Here is a 27234-nt window from a genome sequence, read left to right on the forward strand (position 1 = left end):
CCGCTACGCTACCTGGACGCCCCCAAACATTACTTTTTACTCAAAATATCTGCGAGAGCTGAAAGTAGAGAAGGTACAAGAAGGAGCGACAAGTACATTTTAACACCACAGCTGATCAAGGTAGTCCCGTGTTTGACCTCATCACTGCTCCTCTCCAGTCCACGTGACACGAGGACAGTACAAGTCGACCAGCGGTCATATAAATGTAAACAGGAGCATTTGGACTGATGGCGCCGGGTTCTACCTGCATAGACAGCCCCGCAGGCTGTGTGAGGCTGGCCAGGCTGTATGCCGATGACTCCATATCGCTGTCTGAGAGCTCACTGCCGGAGCGTACCGACGTCACACTGCTGCTCATGCCGCCAGGACCCATGGAGTAGAACATCTCTGGAGGATGAGGACACACAGACACAGACACACACACACACACACACACAGAAGAACAGATTCAAACACACAAAGTTACGAGAAAAGCGTGGGATTGCTTTCCAAGTGAGTTCCAGAGTAGGACTATTCTTCTTACACACTTTGCCAACAAGGTTCCTCTGCAAAGCAAAGGCATGACAAGTGAAGAGGCATTATATTTACACACAGACTACTGCCAATACGTAAAGCCTCCTACAGACTGTGAGATTTTAGCAGTCCTATAAGTTAATGCAAGCCACACTGTGTGATGTGGATCTAATTAACTCGGGTATCATACAGTCTAAGTACAGTTGGGTATAATACAGTCCACAGTCGGGTATCATACAGTCTACAGTCGGGTATAATACAGTCTACAGTCGGGTATCATACAGTAGGCCTGTCAGATAGCATTTGAAATTCGAATGTACATTCGAATTATGGTAATAATATTCGAATTTGAATATGAAAATATGAAATTCGATTTTTTGTAATATATTTTTTAATATATTTTTCCCCCTTATTAATATTATTATTATTAATGCACACACGTTTAAATGGAAATAAATGATGGTTTCGTGAAACGTATTTTATGAAAATAAGCATAGCCTACATCCGTAGTAAAACCGGAAATTAAAAAGCTCTTGTCAGTTCCCACGCCGAGCGGGCGGGCTCATAGAACACAGGAAATGGCGGAATCCGAGAAGAACGTTGGCTGTGACCCAAGCGCTAGCACTAGCACTAGCACATCTCCTGCGAGAGTCATTCATACTCCACAACATCTGAGAAGTTACGCATGGAAATTCTTTGGGTTTTGGGCTGTTAATGGGAAAATCGAAGAGAGAACCCGTGACAAAGTTGTTTGGGGACACGTATTGCATGGCTGTACCAGAACTGCAGAATGGTGTAAACCTCAAGAAAGAGATGAACAACTATGAATCTGAAGTCCCGATACCTGCCAACCAAAACCCACTTCTCTGGTGGAAGGCGTGTGGTTCCGGAAAATATCCACACCTCGGGAAGATGGCTCAGAGATACCTCGCCGTGCCAGGGACATCCGTGCGCTCTGAGCGTGTCTTTTCTGATGCGGGAAACATAGTCACCAAAAAAAGGAGCGCTCTCGAGTCTGAACACGTGGACGCTTTGGTTTTTCTAGCAAACCACTATTAGCACAACTTCTTATACTACTACAGTGAGTAGGACTCTTGATTTTATTTTTTTAAGCCCCGTGGGTCATGGATAATTTACTATGCCTATGTTACTTACGGTAAATTCGTTAACACCATCTGGCCTTTTCCTAGTCAGATTTATTTTACTTGTATGTTACTTAGAGTAGGCCCTAGTTAACATCATCTGGCCTTTTCCTAGTCAGATTTATTTTATGTTTAGGGGTGCTCAACAACAGTTTTTGGACTAATATGTGCGGACAATGTGCTGGAGTTGTATGTTGTCATAAATATGCTGTTAATAAAAACACGGGCTACAATAGACTTACTCTCTCTGTATTGATTTTTGGGGGTGATATGCAAATTCAAGGTATTCGAATGCCATTCGAACCTCAGTGTGTAATATTCGTTATTCGTTCGAGGCCTATTTTTGGCATTCGTTCACAGCTCTAACAGTCTACAGTCAGGTATCATACAGTCTACAGTCGGGTATAATACAGTCTACAGTTGGGTATCATACAGTCTACAGTCGGGTATAATACAGTCTACAGTTGGGTATCATACAGTCTACATACAGTTGGGTATCATACAGTCTACAGTCGGGTATAATACAGTCTACAGTTGGGTATCATACAGTCTACAGTCGGGTATAATACAGTCTACATACAGTTGGGTATCATACAGTCTACAGTTGGGTATCATACAGTCTACAGTCAGGTCTCATACAGTCTACATACAGTCGGGTATCATACAGTCTACAGTCGGGTATAATACAGTCTACAGTTGGGTATCATACAGTCTACATACAGTTGGGTATCATACAGTCTACATACAGTTGGGTATAATACAGTCTACAGTCGGGTATCATACAGTCTACAGTCGGGTATCATACAGTCTACAGTCGGGTATCATACAGTTTACAGTCGGGTATAATACAGTCTACAGTCAGGTATAATACAGCCTACAGTCGGGTATCATACAGTCTACAGTTGGGTATCATACAGTTTACAGTCGGGTATAATACAGTCTACAGTCGGGTATAATACAGTCTACAGTTGGGTATCATACAGTCTACAGTCGGGTATAATACAGTCTACATACAGTTGGGTATCATACAGTCTACAGTTGGGTATCATACAGTCTACATACAGTTGGGTATCATACAGTCTACAGTCAGGTATCATACAGTCTACATACAGTTGGGTATCATACAGTCTACAGTCAGGTCTCATACAGTCTACATACAGTCGGGTATCATACAGTCTACATACATCAAGTGTGATGTATGTAGACTGTATGATAACACTATTGAATCGCAGGCTATGACGCAAGTCCATGAAAATGTCATCGGCGTGCGTGCCGCATCAGCGCGCGTCATCGATCTACGCCGCTGGTAGAGCAACATGACGCCAAGCAGGAATCCAGTCCTCTCAATCAGTGGTGGACAGATCAATCCAAATATCGATACCACGTGGGCATCGATACCACGTCGGTTCTAGCCCGATGGGATCGATGCCAGTTTCAGTTTACCTCTCATAAGTCGCCCACTTCGACAAGGAGTAGAACTGTGTGCAAACAACGTTGTATTGTCGCGTGAACATACGCATTGCGTGCACGCAGGGAGGCACCCTGACTACCGGCGCCATTCCGACACATGCCAGGACGGCAGAGAGAACGAGGAGCACTGTGGGGAGTTACTTTACACGTGAAAGTGAAAACCCTGTGAATTCCATTGTGTGTAAGAAGGCTGTTCACTACTGTGGCAACACCATCAATTAATATAACCATATGAAAACCACGAGAAAGAGAACACAGAGCTTCAAAAGAAACGAAGGGAGGAGGACGGGAAATCTCACGGACAGACAGACAGACAGACAGACAGACCGACAGACAGACAGACCCCCAGCCCAGAGACGGAGTTCACTGGCAGAGTCCTTTCAGAGAGGCAAGGAGTTCCAGGTAGGCTGTGTAGTCAAGTTAATATTCTAGTCAAATCGGATCTTCAGCATTGGTCAATGTTAGATTTCCAAACTGTGATTGTACATCATTAGCTGTTACTTCAGCAGACTGATTAAATAAAGACTATATTCAGGCAATCAGATAGATTCAGCCCACTGAAACTTACCTAAATCACTTATCTTAATGGAATTGAAAAAAATATACCTAAAAACTGAAATATAATAATGGGTGAATATAGTAACCTTTTTGTGCAACTGTGAAAGGGAGACTATAGGATTCCTGTATGTAGTCTACATAGGCTATAGACCTCATTATTTTGTTATTTCATCTAGGTGATTCCCCAGGAGTTCTCAGTATAACCAGAAGCCTTGCCGAAACAACTGTGAAGGACATACAACCTCGCTCTGTGGTTGAAGATGAGGGTTTTAGGAATTTTGTCAAGACACTTGAGCCACGCTGTGTGTGCACGTACACACACACACACACACACGCTACAAGACTCCAAGTAGGAAAACTTTAACGGAAGGGAAAATACCAGAAATGTATGAAGAATGCTGATCAAAAGTAAAAAAAATCTCTGGACAGACGTGGCCATCAGGAGCCACAGGGGCTTATTTAACCATCTCATGCCAGGTCATCGATGAGCACTGGCAAATGCAAGCCTATGTCCTGGAAACCTGTAGCTTTGCAGGACAACACAGCGCGGACAAACATTTGCGCAGAATTAAAATGAATTGCTGATGAAAGGGGCATAACTGACAAAGTTCAGGCTGCAGTCACAGATGATGGAGCCAATATGGTTGCTGCAGTGCACCAAGCAGGTTGGGTGCATTATCCATGTTTTGCACACACATTAAATGTAGTGGTAAAAGACTCCATTAAGGCTCTTCCTCATCTACTCAACATCCAGCAGAGATGCAGTGCTAGAGTAGCTTTCTTTCACCACAGCACAAGAGCAGCAGAGAAGCTCAAAGGAATTCAGAAACAGCTGAAGTTTCCAGAACACAAACTGTTAGTTCAGCTGATACAAGATGGAACTCTGTTCTATATGTCCGAGAGACTCTGTGAGCAGAAAGAAGCTGTTACAACAGTCCTATGTCTTCTTGAAAAGAGCTCACTGTGCTTAAGTGAGGAAGACTGGTCCATGATCAGTCTCTCCATTGATGCCCTGAGACCCTTTGAGGAAGTGACGAGAGAGATATCAAGTGAAAAACGTGTTTCACTTTCAAAAGTGATTCCTCTCATGTCACTCCTTATGAGAGCAACTATATCTTATGAGCGCAACGGTAGCAAGCTAGCTGCTGAGCTGTCAGTGCAATGCTAACATCGTTTCAGTACTGAAACCTTTTATGGTCTCGCTGTCAGCACCTTCCTGGACACAAGATTTAAAAACCTTGTTGAAGCTGTAAAAGGGCGACTCATCACTGAAATGCAGTTACTGAACCAGACCTCGGCCACTTCAGTGTCAGCTCCTGAATCCACCTCAAGCTCTGCCTCAGCCATGGATACTGCGACTACCTCAACCTCCCCTGCAGTGGCCACTGCATCCCCACCTGCAGCAAAAGGTGGGATATGGACAGAGTTTGACACTCAAGTGCTTGCACCCCAGCAGCATTGCACAACTGCCACTGATGCCTTAATTGAAATGCGCCGGTTCTCAGAAGAGAAGCCAATTCCACGGGATCAAGACCCACTACTTTGGTGGAAAAACAATGAACAAACATCCCCCTCTAAGCAAGCTTGCCAAGAAACACCTGGGAGTCATTGCGTCCTCTGTACCTGCAGAAAGGCTTGTCTCTAAGGCAGGACAGTTACTAAGCCAGAAAAGAAGCGCAAAGAAAGGGAAACATACAGACGTTATTGTTTCTGAACAAAAACCTCTAACTCAGTGGTTCCCAACAGGGGACTGGGGCCCAAAAGGGGGCCTCAGGGAATATTTCCTTGGTCACAGCATGGCCTTGGGGGTAAAAAGGTTGAGAATGTCGCTGTAACTGAAGGAAAGAATAATGGTCTAGGGTAGTTTGTGCCCTTGTTTGGTTATTTGCACTTTGCTTGTTTACAACAGTTTTAAAACATTCATTGCTCAAATAATTGTGTGCACTTTGTTTATTCAAAAAACTTTTTTCATGATTGCACATTCAACTTACAGTAATAAAAAATATTTGCCTTATTTGCCTTTAAAAACTGTCCTGTGTTTTAACATGCACGTGACTAAGTGTGAAGCAAAAAGTCTTCCAGATCATAAATCAAAAGATCATTTAGTGATCATGAAAGTGTATTCAGATTTAGCCTACTGATGATTCATTCACCTCATAAATCATAACACGCTGCTCTCGCCTACATGAAAGTACATAAGCCGCTTTAGAAAAAAAAAAGTTTTTGGTATCGGTATCGATATCAGGATACTGGCCCTGTAATTACTTGGTTTGGATTGAAACTAAATTCTGCAGTGTCGCACACCACTACTGGTTAATTTTGTCGCCTGTGACGCGAGAGAGCCGGGTTTGCGTCCCGGCTGCGGCGGTTCCCAGACTGCCCCCCAAAAAATTCACTACAATATTCAACTTGAGCAAGAAATTTGTGTGACGCTGTGTTGTGAAAGCCTATCAGCGTTGAGATTCTCCTGACGTCCTGTTGAGTCGAAAATGGACGACGAGCTGATCGTCGTGGGTTCACGTACTTGATCCTGCGGCCAGAGTAACGCGAATAAAAACAAACGATCCTGCCATCAAACTAGTGGACGTAAAGCGAGGTTTGGCGGGAACACAACGTCACAGGACCACTGTTTTGGAGCCACGACCAAAGATATCGCCACGTTTAGTCATCGTTCGTCTGAGAAGGCCCACATCACATGGTGTGTAGCAGGCTTTAGAGCAACACACGGGAACATGTCCACACAAAATGTCTGCAATTAATCATTCAACATGCATAAGAGGATGTCATCAAGTTACCATATTTACTATCTCAACTTAAACTGAGGACAAGTTACCTGTCGTATTGTTTAACACTTGTTTATTTTCAAAACCAACAGCAGGGGGGAGAGGGAGGGGGCTGCAGAGAGATGAAAGGAAGTCAGGGAGGGAACAAGGGGAAGTATGACGAGGTGGGGGAGGCTATGTTTAGGGGAGGATGTGATCTCATGTCTTCCATCAGAGCTGCTCCGTCTCTCCCTGTCTCTCTCTCTGACACACACCGTCACTCAAGACATTATCTTGACATCGACCCTCATGCACACACTTTTTTTCCTCTCAAATCTTTTCTTTTCTCTTGACCCCCCTAGCTTTCATTAAATAACCACTTTGGAAGTGTCAAAGGTCACGCAAGTGTACTGTCTGCCCCTGTTTGCTTTCAGTCATCTGTGGAGAATTCTCAGCATGGGCTTTTATCTGATCTCTCTGAATCGCAGTCTCATCTGCAACCGCGCTTTGGTAATTCTGGCCTTATTAGAGATGGTGGTGTTTTTTCGATAACCTCATCTCTAGCATAGAAACGCCTTTCAAAACGAGGCCAGTAATTGTCATGTGTGTGTTTATTGTGACCCAGGTGCAACCGTTTCCCAGCGGTGGACACACAGCTTATCCTTTATTAACCTGACTTAGTCCTGGCATTTCGCACCTCAGGCTGGGCTCCGACCCCGTGCAGCCCTATAGATGCACACAAACATATACACAGGTGCACAAGCATGCATGCACATTAGGACTAGTCTCTCAAGCAGACGTGTGCCCTCACACACCTTCACCCTGGCGTTATTTAACCCGCTGCTGTGAGGCAACCTGCTGTTGTATTCACATTTATAAATCCAACAACTATGCTACTTTATGTCACAGTACTTCATCGCAGGAGAACCTGTCCCGTTTTTACGTGGGTTTCATTTTCAATGAAACTCATTCTGTACACACTCTCACATGTTTGAATGAGTCACAACTGCAATCATGCTAACATCTGGCAGGAGTCGAAACCCTTATTTCACAACCCACACAACTGCCTGTGGATTTCCGTGGCTTGCTGTACCTCCATTCTCCAGGCTGCTGAGATAGGCATCTGGGTCGGCCTCGTCGTCCCAGTCCCTGTCCCTTGGACTGGAGCCCAGCTGCTTGCTGAGGTCCTCCTCAATCAGACGCAGGTCCTCCGAGTCTAAAGGACGGCTCTGCACCCCCGCTCCTTTACTTTCTGGCTCTAAGAGAGGGGAGACAGAGCACAGGGGTCATTGCGTGTATTGCATGTGTGCATGTGTGTGTAACCTCAAACTTCAGGAGAATTTACTGATGTCTGCTACCCTACTCCATCCCCAGGGCATGACAGAAACAGCAGAGTTGCCTGCTGTGCGTGCATGCACATGTGTATTCTGAGCCCTCGTGCGGTGGTATTAAGGTTAGATTTCTGTGGCTAATCACCGACTTGGTGTCACATACAGCACAAAATACTGTATTTAAGTAGCTAGCTGACATTTGTTAAGACCCATCCATAGGGTTAGTGGTTGTGCCAGGGAGGGCATCCGAGGTAAAATTTTGCCAAATCATTATGTGGCTTGACAAGAACGACATGATGAAGATGATGAAGAAGAAAAGTAGTAGTCGTAGTACTTGTAGCAGTAGTATCTATTGTGGCCCTTGATGGAGAGCATATTGCAGGGATGATGAGAGATAGAATAGATAGGATGACGAGGTATAGAAAATTTAACATTCTGGTGGTAAAACCATTACGGCAAATAGACCACCCAACAATTTCTTGACAGAGTCAAGTGTTTCACCTACCAAAACCTGCACATACCACATTTCAAATCTGCACAACACAACACTGCACACCAATAAAAATCCAAATCTGAATGCTCAATTTGGTAATTCAATATTACAAAATTCATAAAATCACAACTGCCTAGGTACAACGTTTTTTTTTTCATTCAACAATCATCCCTTGATTCATTCTACCTTCTGCCAATAACAAGTTAACACAAAAACACCACTTAGACAGAAGAGAAAGGATAACATCACATCACATCCATCATGGCTGCTGGATAACTACACTGGCCCTCTCTGGTAGCCAGGCTTTCGTCCTCCTCGTAGAGCTCTCTGACTTGGCAGTGTTCTTCATATCTAAGGGTAACGCGCTCCATTCAGAAGCTCCAGAGCACAGTAACATCGCTCCTGTAGCTTTCGAAGCGCAGAATAGAAGTACTTGTGTCCTGTTACATTTCATTACCATTAACTTTTTTTTGGACTTTTTCTTCGACTTGTACCATTACCCCACTCTTCTGAGGCGTCCCAGTCACTGCTCCACCCCCTCTGCCGATCCGGGGAGGGCTGCGGATTACCACATGCCTCCTCCCATACATGTGGAGTCGCCAGCTGCTTCTTTTCACCTGACAGTGAAGAGTTTTGCCAGGGGGATGTAGCGCGTGGGAGGATCACGCTATTCCCCTCAGTTCCCCCTCCCCGAGCAGGCTCCCCGACCAACCAGAGGAGGCGCTAGTGCAGCAACCAGGACACATACCCACATCCGGCTTCCCACCCGCAGCCACGGGCAGTTGTGTCTGTAGGGATGCCCGACCAAGCTGGAGGCGACACAGGGATTCGAACCAGAGATCCCCGCGTTGGTAGGCATCAGAATAGACCGCCACACCACCTGGACGCCCCCGCCATTAACTTTTATTGGTATTATCTTTACTATCTCACTTACTCAGTTGAGAGCTATTCCTTTAATAGCAGCAGTCTTAGAATTAGTTGTACTTCTAGTAGTAACGTGAAATACTAGTAGGGGTTAACAAGTAATAGTAGTGGCAGTTTTGTTTGTGTGTATCAGTGGGTCTCTGTCCAGGCAGATGTGCATTTCATCAGACCTGTGTCTATGCAGACGGCTGCCAGCAGGTCCGTCAGATGGGTTATTTGATGAGGAGACAGCAGCAGGTGGACGCAGCCCACCTTCCCATCCAACTCCAACTAATGGCCAGAGACACAGAGATAGAGGGAGGAAGGAAGGGAGGAAGGCAGGAAGGGAGGAAGTGGGGAAAGGGATGGAGAACGGCAGGAAAACAAAAACAGAGGTCAGCAGGAAAAGAGGGTTGTTTGTATTATTATAGTATCAAAAAGTGATCCAATGATCATATGTTTTAGACATGGCAGTGCAATATGCACGTGTGTACACATACATACATACACACACACACACACACACACACACACACACACACACACACACACACACACACACACACACACACACACACACACACACACACACACACACACACACACACCTTTGGTCCGGGCAGCATGTCATTCTGCTTGATCTTAACGGTGGTCTCTATGAAACCAGAGCAGTTTCCTATGAGGAGTGGCTCCTGAGGAGGGGAGGAGGGGGCCGATGAGGGTTTTTCCTCTTCCTCATCTTCCTCCTCATCTTCCCCTTCACTAGCCATGGCTGATTCTGAGGGGACACCTGCTGAAGACCCCTAAGCATCGAGCAAGACCATATTTTTTAAACAGGTAAGTGCTTGTGCACAATCTCCATAATATCAGTAAAGGTAAAAATCTGAATGAAAAGTAATGGAAGTATCTTAGGACAACAAGTGCCGTGCTTATATATACACGAAGAAGCCAGAATTTGTTAGAATAAAGCCGGAATTTAAAGAGCCAGTACCACCCTCCCAAAAACATGCTAGTCCACCCGCTGCCAAGGATACACGACCTGCTGTGGGGTCTGATCCCAACCCCCGTCTTGTCCAGAGCAATGCTCCCTAAACTGCTTAATGACACCCAAAATAGGCCCGACTGGCCGTTGGTTGTCTCCCTATTTCTTTTTTTTCCCCCTAAATTTATTTCTGATTTCTCCCAATGTAGTGGCCAATAAATCCCTTTTTTAGTTGAAACTCCCACCCTCGTACTGCATGCGTTCGCCAACTGCATCTCTCCGGCTGGCAGTCTCGAAGGAGACGCCTTCCCACTTTCGTGACGAGGCGACTCCAGGCCGAACCACTGCTTTTTCCGACACACACAAGAGACGTGTTCATGTGACGAACACAAGCCGACTCCGCCCCCCTCCCGAGGACAGCGTTGCCAATTATCGCTGCTTCATCGAGTCCGTCCATAGTCAGATCTGACAAGACCGAGGCGCGAACCCCGGTCCCCAGTGGGCAACTGACCATCGACACAAAGCCGATGCTTAGACCGCTACACCACCGCTGATCCTGTCTGCCCATTCTAACAATTTTGCCTTCAGAATTTTTAAAAAGAGCTTTTTTTCTGGGAATAAGCCTTTTATATATAATTCATATATCCAGCCATTACCCAAGCCGCTTATCCGAATTCGGGTCACGGCCGTCATTTGGCAGCAGGTGGGGAGACACCCTGGACAGGCCGCCAGTCCATCACAGGGCCGACACACATCCACACCTAGGGACAATTTAGTACCGACAATTCACCGGACCTACATGTCTCTGGACTGTGGGAGGAAACCGACGCAGACACGGGGAGAACATGCAAACGCCACACAGAGGACGACCCGGGATGACCCACCAAGGTTGGACTACCCCCGGGGTTCAAACCCAGGACCTTCTTGCTGTGAGGCGACCGCGCTAACCACTGCGCCACCCTGCCGCCCCCGTTCACTCCCCTACTCCATAAAATATATGGCCGTAGGAAAAAGGATAAAGAATTAAATATCAGGTAAACATTGATAAGTAAATAAGACAAACATACATGAAATAATACAAATAATAGATGAACAGAAGAAAATAAACCAGCATTACAAAACAAATAACCAGATGAATAGAAGACCAAGAAAGGCACGTGGGGCTCTGATCACCTGTGCGGTTCCGGTGCTCTCATAGAAGAGCTGTACGGAGCTGAGCTGGAGGATCTTGTGCAGGAAGGCCGGGGGCTGGTGGATGTCCACAGGCACGGTAGTCTGGCTGGCTGGGTCACGCACTGCCTCATCACAGTACTCCAGCCTGGAGCCCGGGGGCGGCATGCATGCACAGGACATGACCACACAGGCACATTTAGATTATGTTGTCCAGAGCAGAAGAAAAGACATGAGGACAGATGAACACAGAAGAGACCTGCACAAACGTGCAGCAACATCACACACACCAGGCTTCCTGAGTGGAATGCCTGAGTCAGCGGAGAAAAGGGTGGGTCAAGAAGAAGGACTCTATAGAAGATCATTAATGATACATATAACCACTACTGCAGACATCCACCCCAGGTAATACTCAAGCTCATTAACAAAAGAACCTCCCCCCCCCTTCACTTTCATTTTCATGACTTAGAAAGCTGAAATGCACCACTACCGTTAGCCCCCTGGATCTTGAACTGAGTTTGTAACTTGTATAAGAACACAACGAGGATCTTGGTCAATAAGTACAAAGCGCTCCGGGAGGAAATTTATCCTATTAGCTTGAGGCAGCACAAATGAAGAGGGTGGTGCAAATTCACGTCTGCAGCACCCTCACCCAGTACCGGCGTGGGAAGATGGCGACACGAATTCACATTTGCGGTGGCCTCACCCTGTACCGTCCATGCATTGTCTTTGTCCACATCTAAATTTTTGTCTTCATTTGTTGGCTGGGAGAGCTGGAGCTGGATCGGCTGCAAGAGCTTGGTCTGCTGCGCTGTGGGCCCAGGGACCACGGCCTTGCTCGGAGCAGTACCTGAGGAGGTAACACCAAGGGCGGTCTGACAGGAAGCAGAAGCGGGACAGGCTAAGCTAACTGCTAGCCCATGCAGACCGGCAGCTCGGATAACACCAAGGGCGGTCTGGCGGCGGCCTCACCTGGCGTTGACTGATATTTTTGATGTCGTGAGGAGCACGGGGAGGTGAGTCAAGGGTGTCTGGCTGGGACAGCTGGCGCTGGATCGGCTTGGTCTGCTTCATCCGGTTGCCACAGGGACCACGGCCCCTGCCTGGAGCTGCGCCCAAGGAGGAAACACAGGGGGCGGTCTGACGGGACGTGTAATCGGGGCAGGCTAGGCCAACTGCTAGCCCATGCAGAACGGCAGTTCCGACAGTCATCCTGGCTGGTGTTCATTCCCTTGGACAGTGATTTTTTTGTTTTGGTTTGGATGTATGTGTTAGTTTGAATATGTGTGTTCTTGTAGATCTTGAATGTGTTTTTGTCTGTATGTTTCACTGCTGTGGGCTGGGGGAAACGGCATTTCGTTTCCCTTCATGGGCGCAAGTACATGAGGTGAAATGACAACGTGTTCCTAATTCCTGAGGGTGCAGACAAAGAGGGACTTCTGGTAACTGACCCACAACAGTCACCACAGCTCTGAGGGGCTCGGTCAATAATCCAGGGCCAGACACGACTGCAGCAGAGCATGCATCCAAATGTAAACAAGCATGGAACACAGATGATCAACGGCCATGAGACGGAAAGTGACGGATATACACTCACCGGCCACTTTATTAGGCACACCTGTCCAACTGCTCGTTAACGCAAATTTCTAATCAGCCAATCACATGGCAGCAACTCAATGCATTTAGGCATGTAGACATGGTCAAGACGATCTGCTGCAGTTCAAACCGAGCATCAGAATGGAGAAGAAAGGTGATTTAAGTGACTTTGAACGTGGCATGGTTGTTGGTGCCAGACGGGCTGGTCTGAGTATTTCCGAAACTGCTGATCTACTGGGATTTTCACGCACAACCATCTCTTGGGTTTACAGAGAATGGTCTGAAAAAGAGAAAATATCCAGTGAGCGGCAGTTCTGTGGGCGAAAATGCCTTGTTGATGCCGGAGGTCAGAGGAGAATGGCCAGACTGGTTCGAGCTGATAGAAAGGCAACAGTAACTCAAATAACCACTCATTACAACCGAGGTATGCAGAAGAGCATCTCTGAACGCACAACACGTCGAACCTTGAGGCAGATGGGCTACAGCAGCAGAAGACCACACCGGGTGCCACTCCTGTCAGCTAAGAACAGGAAACTGAGGCTACAATTCGCACAGGCTCACCAAAATTGGACAATAGAAGATTGGACAAACGTTGCCTGGTCTGATGAGTCTCGATTTCTGCTGCGACATTCGGATGGTAGGGTCAGAAATTGGCGTCAACAACATGAAAGCATGGACCCATCCTGCCTTGTATCAACGGTTCAGGCTGGTGGTGGTGGTGTAATGGTGTGGGGGATATTTTCTTGGCACACTTTGGGCCCCTTAGTACCAATTGAGCATCGTGTCAACGCCACAGCCTACCTGAGTATTGTTGCTGACCATGTCCATCCCTTTATGACCACAGTGTTCCCATTTTCTGATGGCTACTTCCAGCAGGATAACGCGTCATGTCATAAAGCTCGAATCATCTCAGACTGGTTTCTTGAACATGACAATGAGTTCGCTGTACTCATGTCAATATGGACCAAACTCTCTGAGGAATGTTTCCAGTACCTTGTTGAATCTATGCCACGAAGGATTAAGGCAGTTCTGAAGGCAAAAGGGGGTCCAACCCGGTACTAGCAAGGTGTACCTAATAAAGTGGCCAGTGAGTGTATATCAAGAGACAAGGGGGCTCTCTGTAAATGTGGCCCACCGCAGTTAAGGCCAATTCCATATCATGACGGCAAAATTAATGTCAAATAGTCCATTAGTAAATATCCATCCATCCATTACTCCAACTGCTTACCCTGCTCTCAGGGTTGCAGGGATGCCGGAGCCTATCCCAGCAGTCATTGGGCAGCACGTGGGGAGACATCCTGGACAGGCCGCCAGGCCATCACACAGGGCCGACACACACACATTCACGCTTAAGGGCAATTTAGTATGGCCGATCCACCTGACCTACATGTCTTTGGACTGTGGGAGGAAACCGGAGCCCCCGGAGGAAACCCACACAGACACGGGGAGAACATGCAAACTCCACACAGAGGACGACCCCCAAGGTTGGACTACCCCGGGGCTCGGACCCAGAATCTTGTTGCTGTGAGGCGACCGTGCTAACCACTGCGCCACCGTGCCACCCATTAGTTAATGTGAGCTGCCAGAAACACAATAAAACAATTTCATGTTCTCAATCAAACCTATTGATCATGACTACATTATCGTGCAAAATGAGAGAGACAGATAAATCAGATGCGCAATAGGTCAACAATAGCTACAGTAACTGTCAGTGGAATAGTTCATGCGTGCACATCCATCATGGCTGTGGACGCTTTACATTTGGACGTGTATTTCAGGCTTGACTCCGATGATGTTCTGTACAGAAGACAACACCTAAAGCACCAAGTACAACTTTTGACTTGGAGCCACTTTGACGATGTGAATACAAGGAATGAATCTTTTTGACTCTTGAGCAGATAATCTGCCTCATAGCTTTGGCAATGGAGGGGAGATGAAACCGTATTCCTGGCCACCATCTTGTTTTTAACCGAAACTGACAGTAGCATGAGCAACATATACAGTCTTAGTTAGTTAAGCAGATACTAGATTATATAATAGTATAACATTAATCACACGTAGTGAAAGGTGCTCACACCTGTTATCTATCCCCTTTTATATTTCCTCTTTGGTGGGGGATGGCGGTGCTGATTCGTGTTTGCGGCGGCCTCACCCAGTGCCGACTATGCAGTGCCTTTGTCCATGTCTACATCTGAGTTTGTGTTATTGTGTGAGTAACTTTACGAGGACTTATATCTGTGATTGTTGATTTCGTTTGATGGCTGGGAGAGCTGGTGTTGGATGGGCTGGGAGAGCGGGGCAGGCTAAGCTAACTGCTGGCCCATGCAGACCGGCAATTCCGATATCAACAAGATAACACTGAGGGTGGTCTGGCAGCGGCCTCGCCTAGCGTCGATTGTGCAGTGTTTTTGTCTGCGTCTGTCGTCGTGTGGAGGTGTGTTGAAGGTGTCTGGCTGAGGGAGCTTGGTCTGCTGCGTCCTGTGGCCCAAAGACCACGGCCCCAACCGAAGCCGTGCCCGAAGAGGAAACACTGAGGGTGGTCTGACAGGACGTGGACGCAGGGCAGGCTAAGCTAACTGCTAGTCCATGCAGACCGGCAGTTCCGACAGTCATCCTGGCTGGCGTTCATTCTCTGGACAGTGAAATTTTTGAATTGTGTTGCAAATTTACTGAATGGACTGTGTTGTTGGCTGTTTGTGTTTTTTGTTGCTTTCTTCTCTGGTTTTGTATGTTTTTGATGGTGTTGTTTTTGGGAGGTTTTGGATATGTGTTGTTGTCTTTTGTGTTGCACTGCTGTGGGCTGGGAGAAATGAAATTTCATCTCTTTTGTGTACGCAAGTACATGAATGAGATGACAATAAATTGTTCCTGATTCCTTTGGATAGCTCACATTCACTTAACGTGTACACGATAGTGCAATTGTCAGTGTGTACATTTTAAAAATGTGATTCAGCAGTGAACAGCAGATCATAAAGAAGTTATACAAAGCTGGAAAAAAAGTCGAACCAGCTTTTATTTGTGAATATTGCACCGATTTTTATCAGTGGTAAGACATGATAGACATTGTGTGGAAGACGCACCACTCAGACCGGTAAGATGTGATCTGTCAGGGAAAGAAGTTAGGCTGGAAGACTGTGAGACTGTTGTGAAGCACTTTTGTACTTAAAACGGCAATATCGAAGATTCTCACTCAAATAAATATTGGCTAAGTAACTATCTTATGCCTAACGGATTGAAGTAAACCGTGCAGAAGAAGCTCTGATCTTAAACATGGGAGATTGCAGTCGTTTGGTAAGTGATTTAAAACTTGTTTTGAGTTTTGATTCGGATTTAGGTCTGATTAGCCTTTGTTGGGCTGAGCACTTACGAGTTTCACTCTCTGAAATCAGATGGGGGCGGGTTCAGCTATGGTACTTCCTGGTATCTAAACACACAGCTGAGCTGTAGCATCAGCCCTTATTGCGTAAAGACCAAATTGGTTAGACCTGCGAGTCTACCGAGCATGGAAACTTTCCCTTTTCAACTATTTTCTCTCGTTGCCTGCCTCATCCACCATGTGCTACAAAGACATCGCTGTCATTCATGTTTATCGAAAAAAATCGTATCTGTCGTAGACAACCCTGAGAACCTCTATTCACTCAGGAAAGCCTCCTCTACTCACTCCTCCTTCACTTTTGGCTTATGGAATTGCCAATAGGCTGTAAATAAAACAGAATTTATCCAAGCACTTGCTAGAACACCACACCACTTCCCACAACGCTTCCGGTGTGGGAAGATGGCAGCGCAAATTCACGTTTGCAGCGGCCTCACCCAGTACCGTCCCTGCAGTGTCATTGTCCATGTCTGCGTCTGAGTTTGTGTCTTCATTTGATGGCTGGGAGAGCTGGCGCTGGATCAGCTGGGGGAGCCTGGTCTGCTGTATCCTGGTGGGCCCAGGGACCATGGCCCTGCCTAGAGCTGCGCCCAAAGAGGAAACACCAAGGGTAGTCTGACATGACGCAGAAGCAGGCCAGACTAAGCTAACTGCAAGCCAAGGCAGACCAGCAATTCCGATAACACCGAGCGCAGTCTGGCGGCTGCTTCGCCTCGTGTTGACTGTGTTTTTGGTGTTGTCTTGTGGAGCGGGGGGGGGGGGGGGGTCGAAGGTGTCTGGCTGGGAGAGCTGGCATTGGATCGGCTGGGAGAGCTTGGTTTGCTGCGTCTGGTGGGCCCAGGAACCACGGCCCTGCCTGAAGCTGTGCCATATGAGATTCATCTGTCTACCGTTGCCAGCTAACAGCGTCTCACCCACCTCATTCTCTCCCCTGACCGGGGAGGAACTCTCCAAGCTTCTGCTGGACTCTCGTCTCACTACCTGTCCGCTGGACCCGATACCATCCAACCACCTACAGACCATTTCCCCCGCACTTAACACTTGACCCCGCAGTCACACACATCACCAATTCCTCGCATACAACGGGTGTGTTCCTCACCGCATTTAAGCAAGCTTGGGTCACCCCGCTGCTCAAAAAACCTACACTCAACCCAGCCCAGTTTGAAAACTACAGACCGGTTTCACTCCTACCCTTTCAGAAATACTTGAGCGCAAGGTCTTTAACAGGGTCTGAATTCCTTTCTGAGAACAATCTGTAAGATCTGAATCAGTCTCGCTTTAAGCGGGGTCACTCTGCTGAGACTGCACTCCTGTCGGTAATAGAATCACTACGTTTGGCTAGAGCTGGTGGTCAGTCCTCAGCTTTATTGTAGCTAGATCTGTCAGCTGTCTTTGACATGGTTAACCTCCTCTCCACACTCACTGAGCTTGGTATCTCAGGATCTGCCCTCTGCTGGTTCATGTCCTACCTGTCAGGGAGATCTTTTAGAGTATCTTGGAGGGGAGAAGTGTCCAAACCACACAGCTTATCCCCAGGGGTACCTCAAGGGTCAGTGCTCGGTCCCCTTCTCTTCTCAATATACACCACCTCACGTGGTGCAATCATCCGCTCCCATGGTTTCTCATACCATTGCTATGCTGACGATACCCAGCTCTTCCTATCATTCCTGCCAGATGACCTCAGTTTTCGGCACGGATATTGTCATGCCTTGCTGATATCTCCGCATGGATGAAAGAACGCCCTCTTCAGCTTATCCTATCAAAGACTAAGCTCCTTGTCATCCCATCCTTACAACAATAGACCAATATCCAGCTCAGATAACCCAACTCATGCAAACAAAGTCTGTCCGAAACCTGGGTGTCATGATTGATGACCAACTAATTGATGACCAACTAACCTTTAAGGTTGACGTGGTCTCGATTGCTCGGTCATGCCAACTTGCCCTGTACAACATTAGGAAAATTAGACCCTACCTGTCTGAGCATGCAGCACAACTCCTGGTACAGGCTCTTGTTATATCATGCATTGACTACTGCAACTCCTTACTGGCAGGTTTCCCTGCATGCACTTTCAAACCTCTGCAAATGATCCAGAATGCAGCGGCGTGTCTGGTCTTCAACCAACCCAAAACAGCACATGTCACTCCGCTGTTCATATCCCTCCACTGGCTCCCAGTTGCTGCCCGCATCAAATTCAAAACCTTAATGCTCGCTTACAAAACAGCAACTAAAACGGCTCCAGCCTACTTGAACTCCCTCATTCAAGTCTACACTCTGTCCTGCTCACTATGCTCTGCCAATGAAAGGCGCCTGGCACTTCTGCCACAATGGGGCCCTGAGTCACTAGCCAAACTCTTCTGTAGTTCCCTGGTGGTGGAACGAGTTACCAAACTCCATTTGATCTGCTGAGTCCCTCTCCATTTTTAATAAGAAGCTAAAAACCCAGCTCTTTCTCGAACATCTCCACACCTGATGATATTAATATAAAAAAAAAGAGAAAAAAATTCGCTTCTATGCACCCTTTGCATTGCCTTTTTGCACTGCCTGTTTGACACCTATGTCTTATCAGACTTGAACCTATTTTTTTGGCACTTACTTGCATTGTTGCCTCCTGACTAGATCCTTGCTTGTGTTGTATTATCTCTGAGATGTATACGTCCCTTTGGATAAATGCGTCTGCTAAATGAAATTGTAAATTGTAACAAGGTGACACAATGACGAATCACCGTTATCAGCCACTGATGAAAGCCCTTGCATTGCAGTAATACAGAGAAATACAAACGTGTCTGTGGCGACATTCCGGCAAAAATCCCAAGCATCACTCCCTGTACAATGCTTAGGACTAACTGCTGCTGGGTGAGATAAAACCTCCAGCAGCAGTTAGTCCAACAGAAGGGATAGGCAGAACAACCACTTCATATTCCGCGGTTGTGACGGACAAACTAGTTAGTAGTTTTAAAATGACTCCAGGGAAGTGTATGCCAAAATACAATGCAACCAGCCTCTTCCAGATTGCCAATTTAAAGGTGACGTATTTAATAAAATGAATGCCATTTAGTCCAGCCACCTCCACAAGATCCATAGTAATGACAAGAAAACTGACAAGCATGGCTGAAAAGCTGTAAACTAGAATGATTGAGAGGCAGGAGGAACACTCTGTCACAGAGAGCATCTGCTGATTGGTTGAGGCCTACCAGAAGTGGTGAGATTGTTGAGATGCTGAATATGACAGGTTTAAATGCAGAGGCTTGATTTTCTCTGTAAACATTTGAAATAATCCTGTTAAAGCAATATGAATATTTTCACAAAAAATGCTGTGAAAGAAAGTTGCTTACTCCCATTTTAAAACGTAAAAAACCCCATCTCCGCCTACTGACATTGATTAAAGGATATAAAGGGTGCAGATGTAGGGGACAGTGATGGATGGTAATGTCCATGTAGAAAGGATATAAAGGGGTGTACATGTAGAGGACAGTGATGGTGGTGTGATTTGACTGAAGGTGTCGGTGTTGTACTACCACATCTCAGCCCAGCTTCTCAAGTGTGTCCAGAGATTTTAGTTAGCTAATGACGGCGAGTCGTCTTTCTACTCGCCTCATATTTCATTGGTCTAACATGCTGGACCCCACATGTGATGCCTACAGCACATGAATGTCAGTGTCTTTGATACCCCATATGACGTAGGCAGTTAGGAGGGGGTTCACACCTTAAAGTGCATTTTCCCCCCGACAAAAGAAAAAGGATAAATGTTCTCTCTACATACAGTTGTGCAATGTGTTATGTTAGTTGTTGAATTTATGAGCGCAATCACTTCAATTTATGAGAGCAATCACTTCTACAACCCATACAAACATGTTTTCAGCTCAATATGTGTAAAAAAAACCAAACATTGATTATCCTTTAAAATTATGAAAGTCCAACACCTCTGTATTTCCGGTAGGATTTCATATATGAGTCTACTTAGTTAACGACAACCTGGGTCTTTTTTCCCCCCCTTAATTTAAAAATAAAGAAATCTTTGCCAAATGTAATTTCTAGAGCCCCAGATCCTGGATTCTCTCAGCATGTTTTAGGAATTACTAAAAGAGCAGAGGCAGATCACAGATTATTGAAGCAGAGAACCATCAAAATCCCTTGTGTACCAAGACACAAGAAAGTCCCCATATAAAATCATTGAAAAATTCCATTAAAAGCCAAATTAAAACAATGGGAAGAATTTTTGAATCTTTGAGAGGAGGTATGACCTACCGTTTTATGTGCACCTCTAAGGCAATGCCTGTTTCCAGGTCCAGGGGCTGGTGCTCAATGCGGACGATGGTGTCCAGGAAAGTGACTTTAATACGACGAAGGACTTAACACACAAACGAGATGAGGCACACACACAAAGATTCAATGACTTTAACACTAGAATCCATCACTGTGATTTGCTGTACACGAGAAGCCAAGGACATTCAACATTCCATTTATCAAAAATTTCCTTTTCAGAGTTATCATAAAAGTCAGGCTGGTATCATAAAGACAGCTGCACATTATCACTGGGGAGCAGCTGGTTGTCAATGTGCTGGTGAAAGACAGGAACACAGGTATGTCAATCTTAATCTGATCAATGTGTTCTTTTCAGTTAACATGCTGCCATCATTTGATTCTAACACTGGAACACGCACCACTGAGAGTCACATCCAACTGCCCTTGTGCCTCTCAAACATGCAGAACACATCATGGCATACTAAGCTTTACCCACCTGTCTCAATGGTTTGTGCAAACATCTCTAGACCATCCAGCGGTGCAGGTGGCTCCTCGGACGCCTCTGGGGGGTCCTTCAGGCACTCCTGAGCCAACTGCATGCTGGAGGTCATGCTCGAGGACCAGCCTTGGGAGTCCCAACCCCCACCTGAAATGCAAACATACATCTCATCACCAAACACTAGAAGAGTGCACTCAGTACAGTGCGGAGCTTCACCAGGCATACGCATCTCCCCTTCTGCCGGGCTCGGACTCTGCAACAAACCACCCCCTTTTGTCGCCTACTGGGAGAAGGGAAATACAAGCACATGGAGACAGAAAAACCAGTGTTTTTCCTGCCATTATAAGACTTCTGCACAGCGCCCAAGTCGATGGAACGGGAAATATGGAAAAAACAATTGTTAATATGCAACATCAAACTAAAAATCTACCTAATTAAAATGTTTTGCTTGTCAGTAGCTACTGAGATGATTTCCAGCTGTGACTGTAATTAATCCTACTCTTGAAATTGTATTTTTACAGTGGAGCTTTAATGTTGGGAGACTCTTCCACATGGCGGTGAGCTGAATTTTTGGTCCATCCAGTGTTCCTCCAGTTCTCCTGTGCTGAGATCAGTGGTGAATGATTTTCTGGCTTGCGAAACAAGATCAACTTCTAGTTTACTTTCAACACTCACACCCAAATACATAATGTTTTGTCTTGATGCACACTCAATAAGCCAGCTAAGGAAATCACAGATAGTTGAATCAGTTCATCTGGACACAAAACTCAGTGGGAGAAATGTTTCACCACTCATCTAAGTGACCTCTTCAGTCTCAACTGACTGCAGGTATCCCCACCCTTATTTATAAACAATACAGTGGCATCACAATCTAACCAACAATAATTTTCATATGCAAATTGCCATGACCACTAATTAGAGTTAAAATGGCCATGTATAGTATTCATAGAGGATTGGGGAATAGTTGCAATCACAGCATTGTAAGATGGTGAAAGATGTACTCTTAGCCCCCCGCCCCCCCGGTTCGGGGATGGTCGTTCCCTCTTCACATAGATGGCCTCTGACTCCCCGTTCACACCAGCAATCCTCGCACATCCTTGATAGGGAGAGTGGCCACTGGCCTGTAGATGGTGTAGACTGTGGAGTCCTGATCTGATGTGTTAGCTCTCCTGTGTTGTGTCATCCCCTGGCCAGCGTCTGTTTTATTTCCCCAATGTACAAGTCACAGCAATCCTGCCAGCACTTAACAGCATACACTATATTGCTCTCTTTGTGCCGTGGGACCCGATCCTTGGGGGTAGACCAATTTCTGCATTGTGTGTTTTGGAGTCTGAAAGCAACTTACATGAGTTGTTTAAAAAATAAGTGTCTCAACTGTTCCAACACTCCCACCACATATGGAATCACCACTGGTTTACATTTAGGCAGCTGTTGTCCTTCTCTCTTCGATTGGTTGGTGCACTGTTTGAGCATCTTCCTGGCTTTGACAAACACCCAGTTAGGATAAACACACTTAACCAGGGCCTGCTTAATGTGGGACGTCAACCCTTCCCCGGCCAGATTCCTGCCTTGGAGTTACTTTTTCTTTTTCTTTTTTTTCCTAATATGCATGTCTTTTTTATCCACTCCGTTTCCGGTATGGTAAGATGGCTGCATGAATTCGTGTTTGCAGCGGCCTTACTCAGTGCCGGTGTCGGAAGTTGGTGGCGTGAATTCACATTGCGGCGGCTTCACCCAGTACCGTCCATGCAGTGTCTTTGTCCATGTTTGCATCTAAGCTTTGTCTTCATTTGATGGCTGGAAGAGCTGGCGCAGGATCGGCTGGGAGAACGGGGCAGGCTAAGCTAACTGCTAGCCCATGCAGACAGGCAGTTCCGATAACACCGAGGGAGGTCTGGTGGTGGCCTCATCTGGCACTGACTGTGGTGTTTTTGATGTGATCATGAGGAGTGCGGGGAGGTGTGTGTGTAGGGTGTCTGGCTGGGAGAGCTGGTGCTGGGAGAGCTTGGTCTGCTTCGTCCGGTAGGCCTGGAGACAACGGCCTCTGCCTGGAGCTGCATCTGAGGAGGAAACGCCGAGGGCGGTCTAACAGGACGTGGAAGCGAGGCGGGCTAAGCTAACTGCTAACCCATGCAGACCGGCGGTTCCGACAGTCATCCTGGCTGGCGTTTGTTCCCTTGGACAGTGATTTTTTGCTTAGTTTGGATATACAGTGCATCCAGAAAGTATTCACACCCCTTCACTTTCCCCACATTTTGTTATGTTACAGCCTTATTCCAAAATGGATTAAATTCCTTTTTTTCTCATCAATCTGCACACAATACCCCATAATGACAAAGTGAAAAAGGTTTTGTAGAAATTTTTCCAAATTTATTAAAAATAAAAAACTGAAATATTGCATGTACAGAAGTATTCACACCCTTTGCTATGACACTCAAAATTGAGCTCAGGTTCATCCTGTTTCCACTGATCATCCTTGAGATGTTTCTACATCTTGATTGGCGTCCACCTGTAGTAAATTCAATTGATTGGACATGATTTGGAAAGGCACACACCTGTCTATATAAGGTCCCACTGTTGACAGTGCATGTCAGAGCAGAAACCAAGCCATGAAGTCAAAGGAATTGTCTGTGGACCTCCGAGACAGGATTGTATTGAGGCACAGATCTGGGGAAGGGTACAAAAAAAAATCTTCAGCTTTGAAGGTCCCGAAGAGCACAGTGTTCTCCATCATTCGCAAATGGAAGAAGTTTGGATCCACCAGCACTCTTCCTAGAGCTGGTCGCCCAGCCAAACTGAGCAATCAGGGGAGAAGGGCCTTGGTCAGGGAGGTGACCAAGAACCCGACGGTCACTCTGACAGATCTCCAGCGTTCCTCTGTGGAGATGGGAGAAACCTTCCAGAAGGACAACCACCTCTGCAGCACTCCACCAATCAGGCCTTTATGGTAGAGTGGCCAGACGGAAGCCTCTGCTCAGTAAAAGGCACATGACAGGCCGCATGGAGTTTGCCAGAAAGCACCTAAAGGACTCTCAGACCATGAGAAACAAGATTCTCTGGTCTGATGAAACCAAGATTGAACTCTTTGGCCTGAATGCCAAACGTCACGTCTGGAGGAAACCAGGCACCTTGCTAATACCATCCCTACAGTGAAGCATGGTGGTGGCAGCATCATGCTGTGGGGATGTTTTTTAAGCGGCAGGAACTGGGAGACTAGTCAGGATCGAGGGAAAAATGAATGGAGCAAAGTACAGAGAGATCCTTGATGAAAACCTGCTCCAGAGCGCTCAGGACCTCAGACTGGGGCGAAGGTTTACCTTTCAACACGACAATGACCCTAAGCACACAGCCAAGACAATGAAGGAGTGGCTTCAGGACAAGTCTGTGAATGTCCTTGAGTGGCCCAGCCAGAGCCCAGACTTGAACCCCATTTAACATCTCTGGAAAGACCTGAAAATAGCTGTGCAGCGACGCTCCCCATCTAACCTTACAGAGCTCGAGAGGATCTGCAGAGAAGAATGGGAGAAATACCCCAAATATAGGTGTGCCAAGCTTGTAGCTTCATACCCAAGAAGACTTGAGGCTGTAATCGCTGCCAAGGGTGCCTCAACCAAGTACTGAGTAAAGGGTGTGAATACTTATGTACATGCAATATTTGTTTTTTATTTTTAATAAATTTGCAAAAATTTCTACAAAACCTTTTTCGCTTTGTCATTATGGGGTGTTGTATGTAGATTGACGAGGGAAAAAAAGGAATTTAATCCATTTTGGAATAAGGCTGTAACATAACAAATGTGGGGGAAGTGAAAGGGTGTGAATACTTTCCGGATGCACTGTATGTGTTAGTTTGGGTATATGTGTTCTTGTAGTGTTTGGATGTGCTTTTGTCTTTGTGTTGTACTGCTGTGGGCTGGGGGAAACGGCATTTCATTTCATTTCATGTACGCAAGTGCATGGAGGGAAATGACAAAGTGTTCTTGATTCTTGATTTTTAATGATGAGAGGAAACTGGAGCACCCGAAGCAAACTCCACACAGAAAGGACCTGGGACGGCCTGGGGTTTGAACCCAGGACCTTCTTGCTATGAGGCAACAGTGCTAACCACTGGGCCACTGTGCCACCTCGTTGGAGTTACTTAACCACAGAGTATTCTCTTTGGGTAATGTGACCTAATGTTCAAAATCCCCAACTCAGAAACTGTGCAGCAGAAGCTCATCTCACTGCTAACATGACAGTTTGGAAGAAAGAAATTAAACTGCAAATCAAGCCACTAAATCTGGAATGTGTGTAGGGCAACTTAAAAACCACGGACAATTTGAGAATTGATGATTATTTATCAGGAGACAAGAACCTGTAGCTTCAAACCGAGTCCTCCCTGGAAGACCCGGTCCCCCAACTTTTAAAGGCGCTGCTGTATGTCTGGGATTGCAAATGGGAAAAACACGAGTCATCTAGACTGGCGGACATTTTAGGTAACTTACTTGTCCGACACTTGGGTCGGCATGTTATTTGTAGTCCAGAAACTTCTAGGGTGCAGTGGTCGGTTACCAGTGCTTGCCATGGGATGGTCACTGCTATACTGCTAACAAATCCATCCACGATTTCAAGAGGTGCCCCAAGAGACTCCAGAAGCTCATTGACCGCCTGTGAAATGATAAAAACAAGTCAACCAAGCACGTCATGAGACAGGAGGCAAAAAAGAAGAAGAAGAATGTATTGAGAACAACATCAATCTGACCGTTATCACTCTTGGTGTGGATTTATGGATGGTATAAGACAAAGGAGTTGAACGTCACAGGGGTGGACAATCTTATCCAGAAAGGGCCGGTGTGGGTGCAGGTCTTTGTTCCAACCAAGCAGTTACACACCTGTGTCTCCTAATCAAGTTCCTCAACAGACTCTACTGGTGGATGAGTGGGATCAGGTGTGTAACTGCTTGATTGGAACAAAGACCTGCACCCACACCGGCCCTCTCTGGATAAGACTGCCCACCTCTGGTGGGGAAATTTCGCGTATCCGGAAAGACAGTCAACAACTGGTGGATTGCTGACATTGCTGGTCTAAAAACATTCACTGGCTGTGATTCGTGTCGTGCAAATTCATGGAATTCAAGAGGCGGAGGCAAAGGAGCTGGGTTATGAGTATGACGTTGAAGATGGTTGGTTGTTGAACTCTACTCGGATTGCTAAGTAGGCACCGAGCCGACAAAAACAAGAGGACGGTGCGCCGGCCGGGGGAGCTGACAGCTCCTCCACGGTAGCATAACTCACCCAAACATCGAGGTTGATTTCCTTGATGACCCCGCTGCCATTGTACAAGTCCAAGCCCAGCTGGTCCAAACTCAGTCGTTCCTGTAAGAAGTGACCGAGGTAGTGCTGCAGGAGGTACCGACAGGCCCGCTTCTTGATTGAGCCCGACCAGGGGAACAGCCAGCGAGACATGAGGCCGGAGACAGCGGGGTGAGGAGGGAACGCAGAGGACAAAAGCGAATCCGGTCCTCCGGCACCAGCATAACAGACCCAGACAAAGTGTGCAGACAAGGAGCGAGGTGCACCGCGTTAGCCGCACTAAAATGGCTATTAGCAGCGGGCTGAGACGTAGCTCTCGCTCTCTCCCCCCCTGACACAAAAACCCCCAAATCCTTCGTGTCAGGAAACGACGAGGGTCCAGCGCCGTGTCATGAGCTGAAGTACGCCGCTTCTGTGGCTTTAGGTCATCTTTTTAACATCCGTTTGTGTCGAATCCAGGCGGCAGGTCCTCCTGGCGTCTCTCCTCCTCCTCTCTCCGGGTTGTTTATTGTTATCGAGCGAACCGACGGCGCTGCGAGGGAGCCACTGCGTCATTGCGTCACCCAGACCGGAAACGGGGGGACGGCGGAGTCGAGGCGACGCCATGTTGGTAAGGTCGACGAGAAGGCACGCAGGGGTCAACACGTCCGTGACGTCAACGCGCTGGAAGTGACGTCACGTCGGTTTTATTTGTTCCCGGAGGCACAGTTGTTGCGTAGCAGCGGCAACATTTAAACACACCAGCAGAACACACGGGGCGCATAAATACAGCATGTAGCGAGGAGAAGCAATGCAGCAGCTAACGGTGTTCATCAAGGTGGAGCTGGTACTACCGCCTGCTGCTGGAGTGTAGCAGTGAAATGGCTGAGGGGGGGGGGTGGAGGAGTGTTGGTATCTGTTGGTTTTGAC

The 27234-nt window shown here is 46.7% G+C and overlaps 1 protein-coding gene across 2 annotated transcripts in view; it reads right to left on the reverse strand.

Moving 5' to 3' along the window:
- The window catches only part of atg2a (autophagy related 2A), an 88436-nt gene extending 61529 nt beyond the window's left edge, over window positions 1–26907 (reverse strand). For both annotated transcript variants that reach the window (XM_056283868.1, XM_056283876.1), the window contains exons 1-9: window positions 26308–26907; window positions 25519–25681; window positions 21035–21184; window positions 20542–20644; window positions 11328–11472; window positions 9781–9975; window positions 9364–9463; window positions 7539–7703; window positions 245–387 (exon numbers count right to left, since the gene is read on the reverse strand). In XM_056283868.1, coding sequence (XP_056139843.1) covers window positions 245–387; window positions 7539–7703; window positions 9364–9463; window positions 9781–9975; window positions 11328–11472; window positions 20542–20644; window positions 21035–21184; window positions 25519–25681; window positions 26308–26478 — 1335 coding nt within the window. In that variant the 5' untranslated portion in view covers window positions 26479–26907. The remainder of the gene's footprint in view (window positions 1–244; window positions 388–7538; window positions 7704–9363; window positions 9464–9780; window positions 9976–11327; window positions 11473–20541; window positions 20645–21034; window positions 21185–25518; window positions 25682–26307) is intronic.
- Between the last annotated feature and the right edge of the window lie 327 nt (window positions 26908–27234).

This window comes from Lampris incognitus, chromosome 1, assembly GCF_029633865.1.
Source record: "Lampris incognitus isolate fLamInc1 chromosome 1, fLamInc1.hap2, whole genome shotgun sequence".
Lineage (NCBI taxonomy): Eukaryota > Metazoa > Chordata > Actinopteri > Lampriformes > Lampridae > Lampris > Lampris incognitus.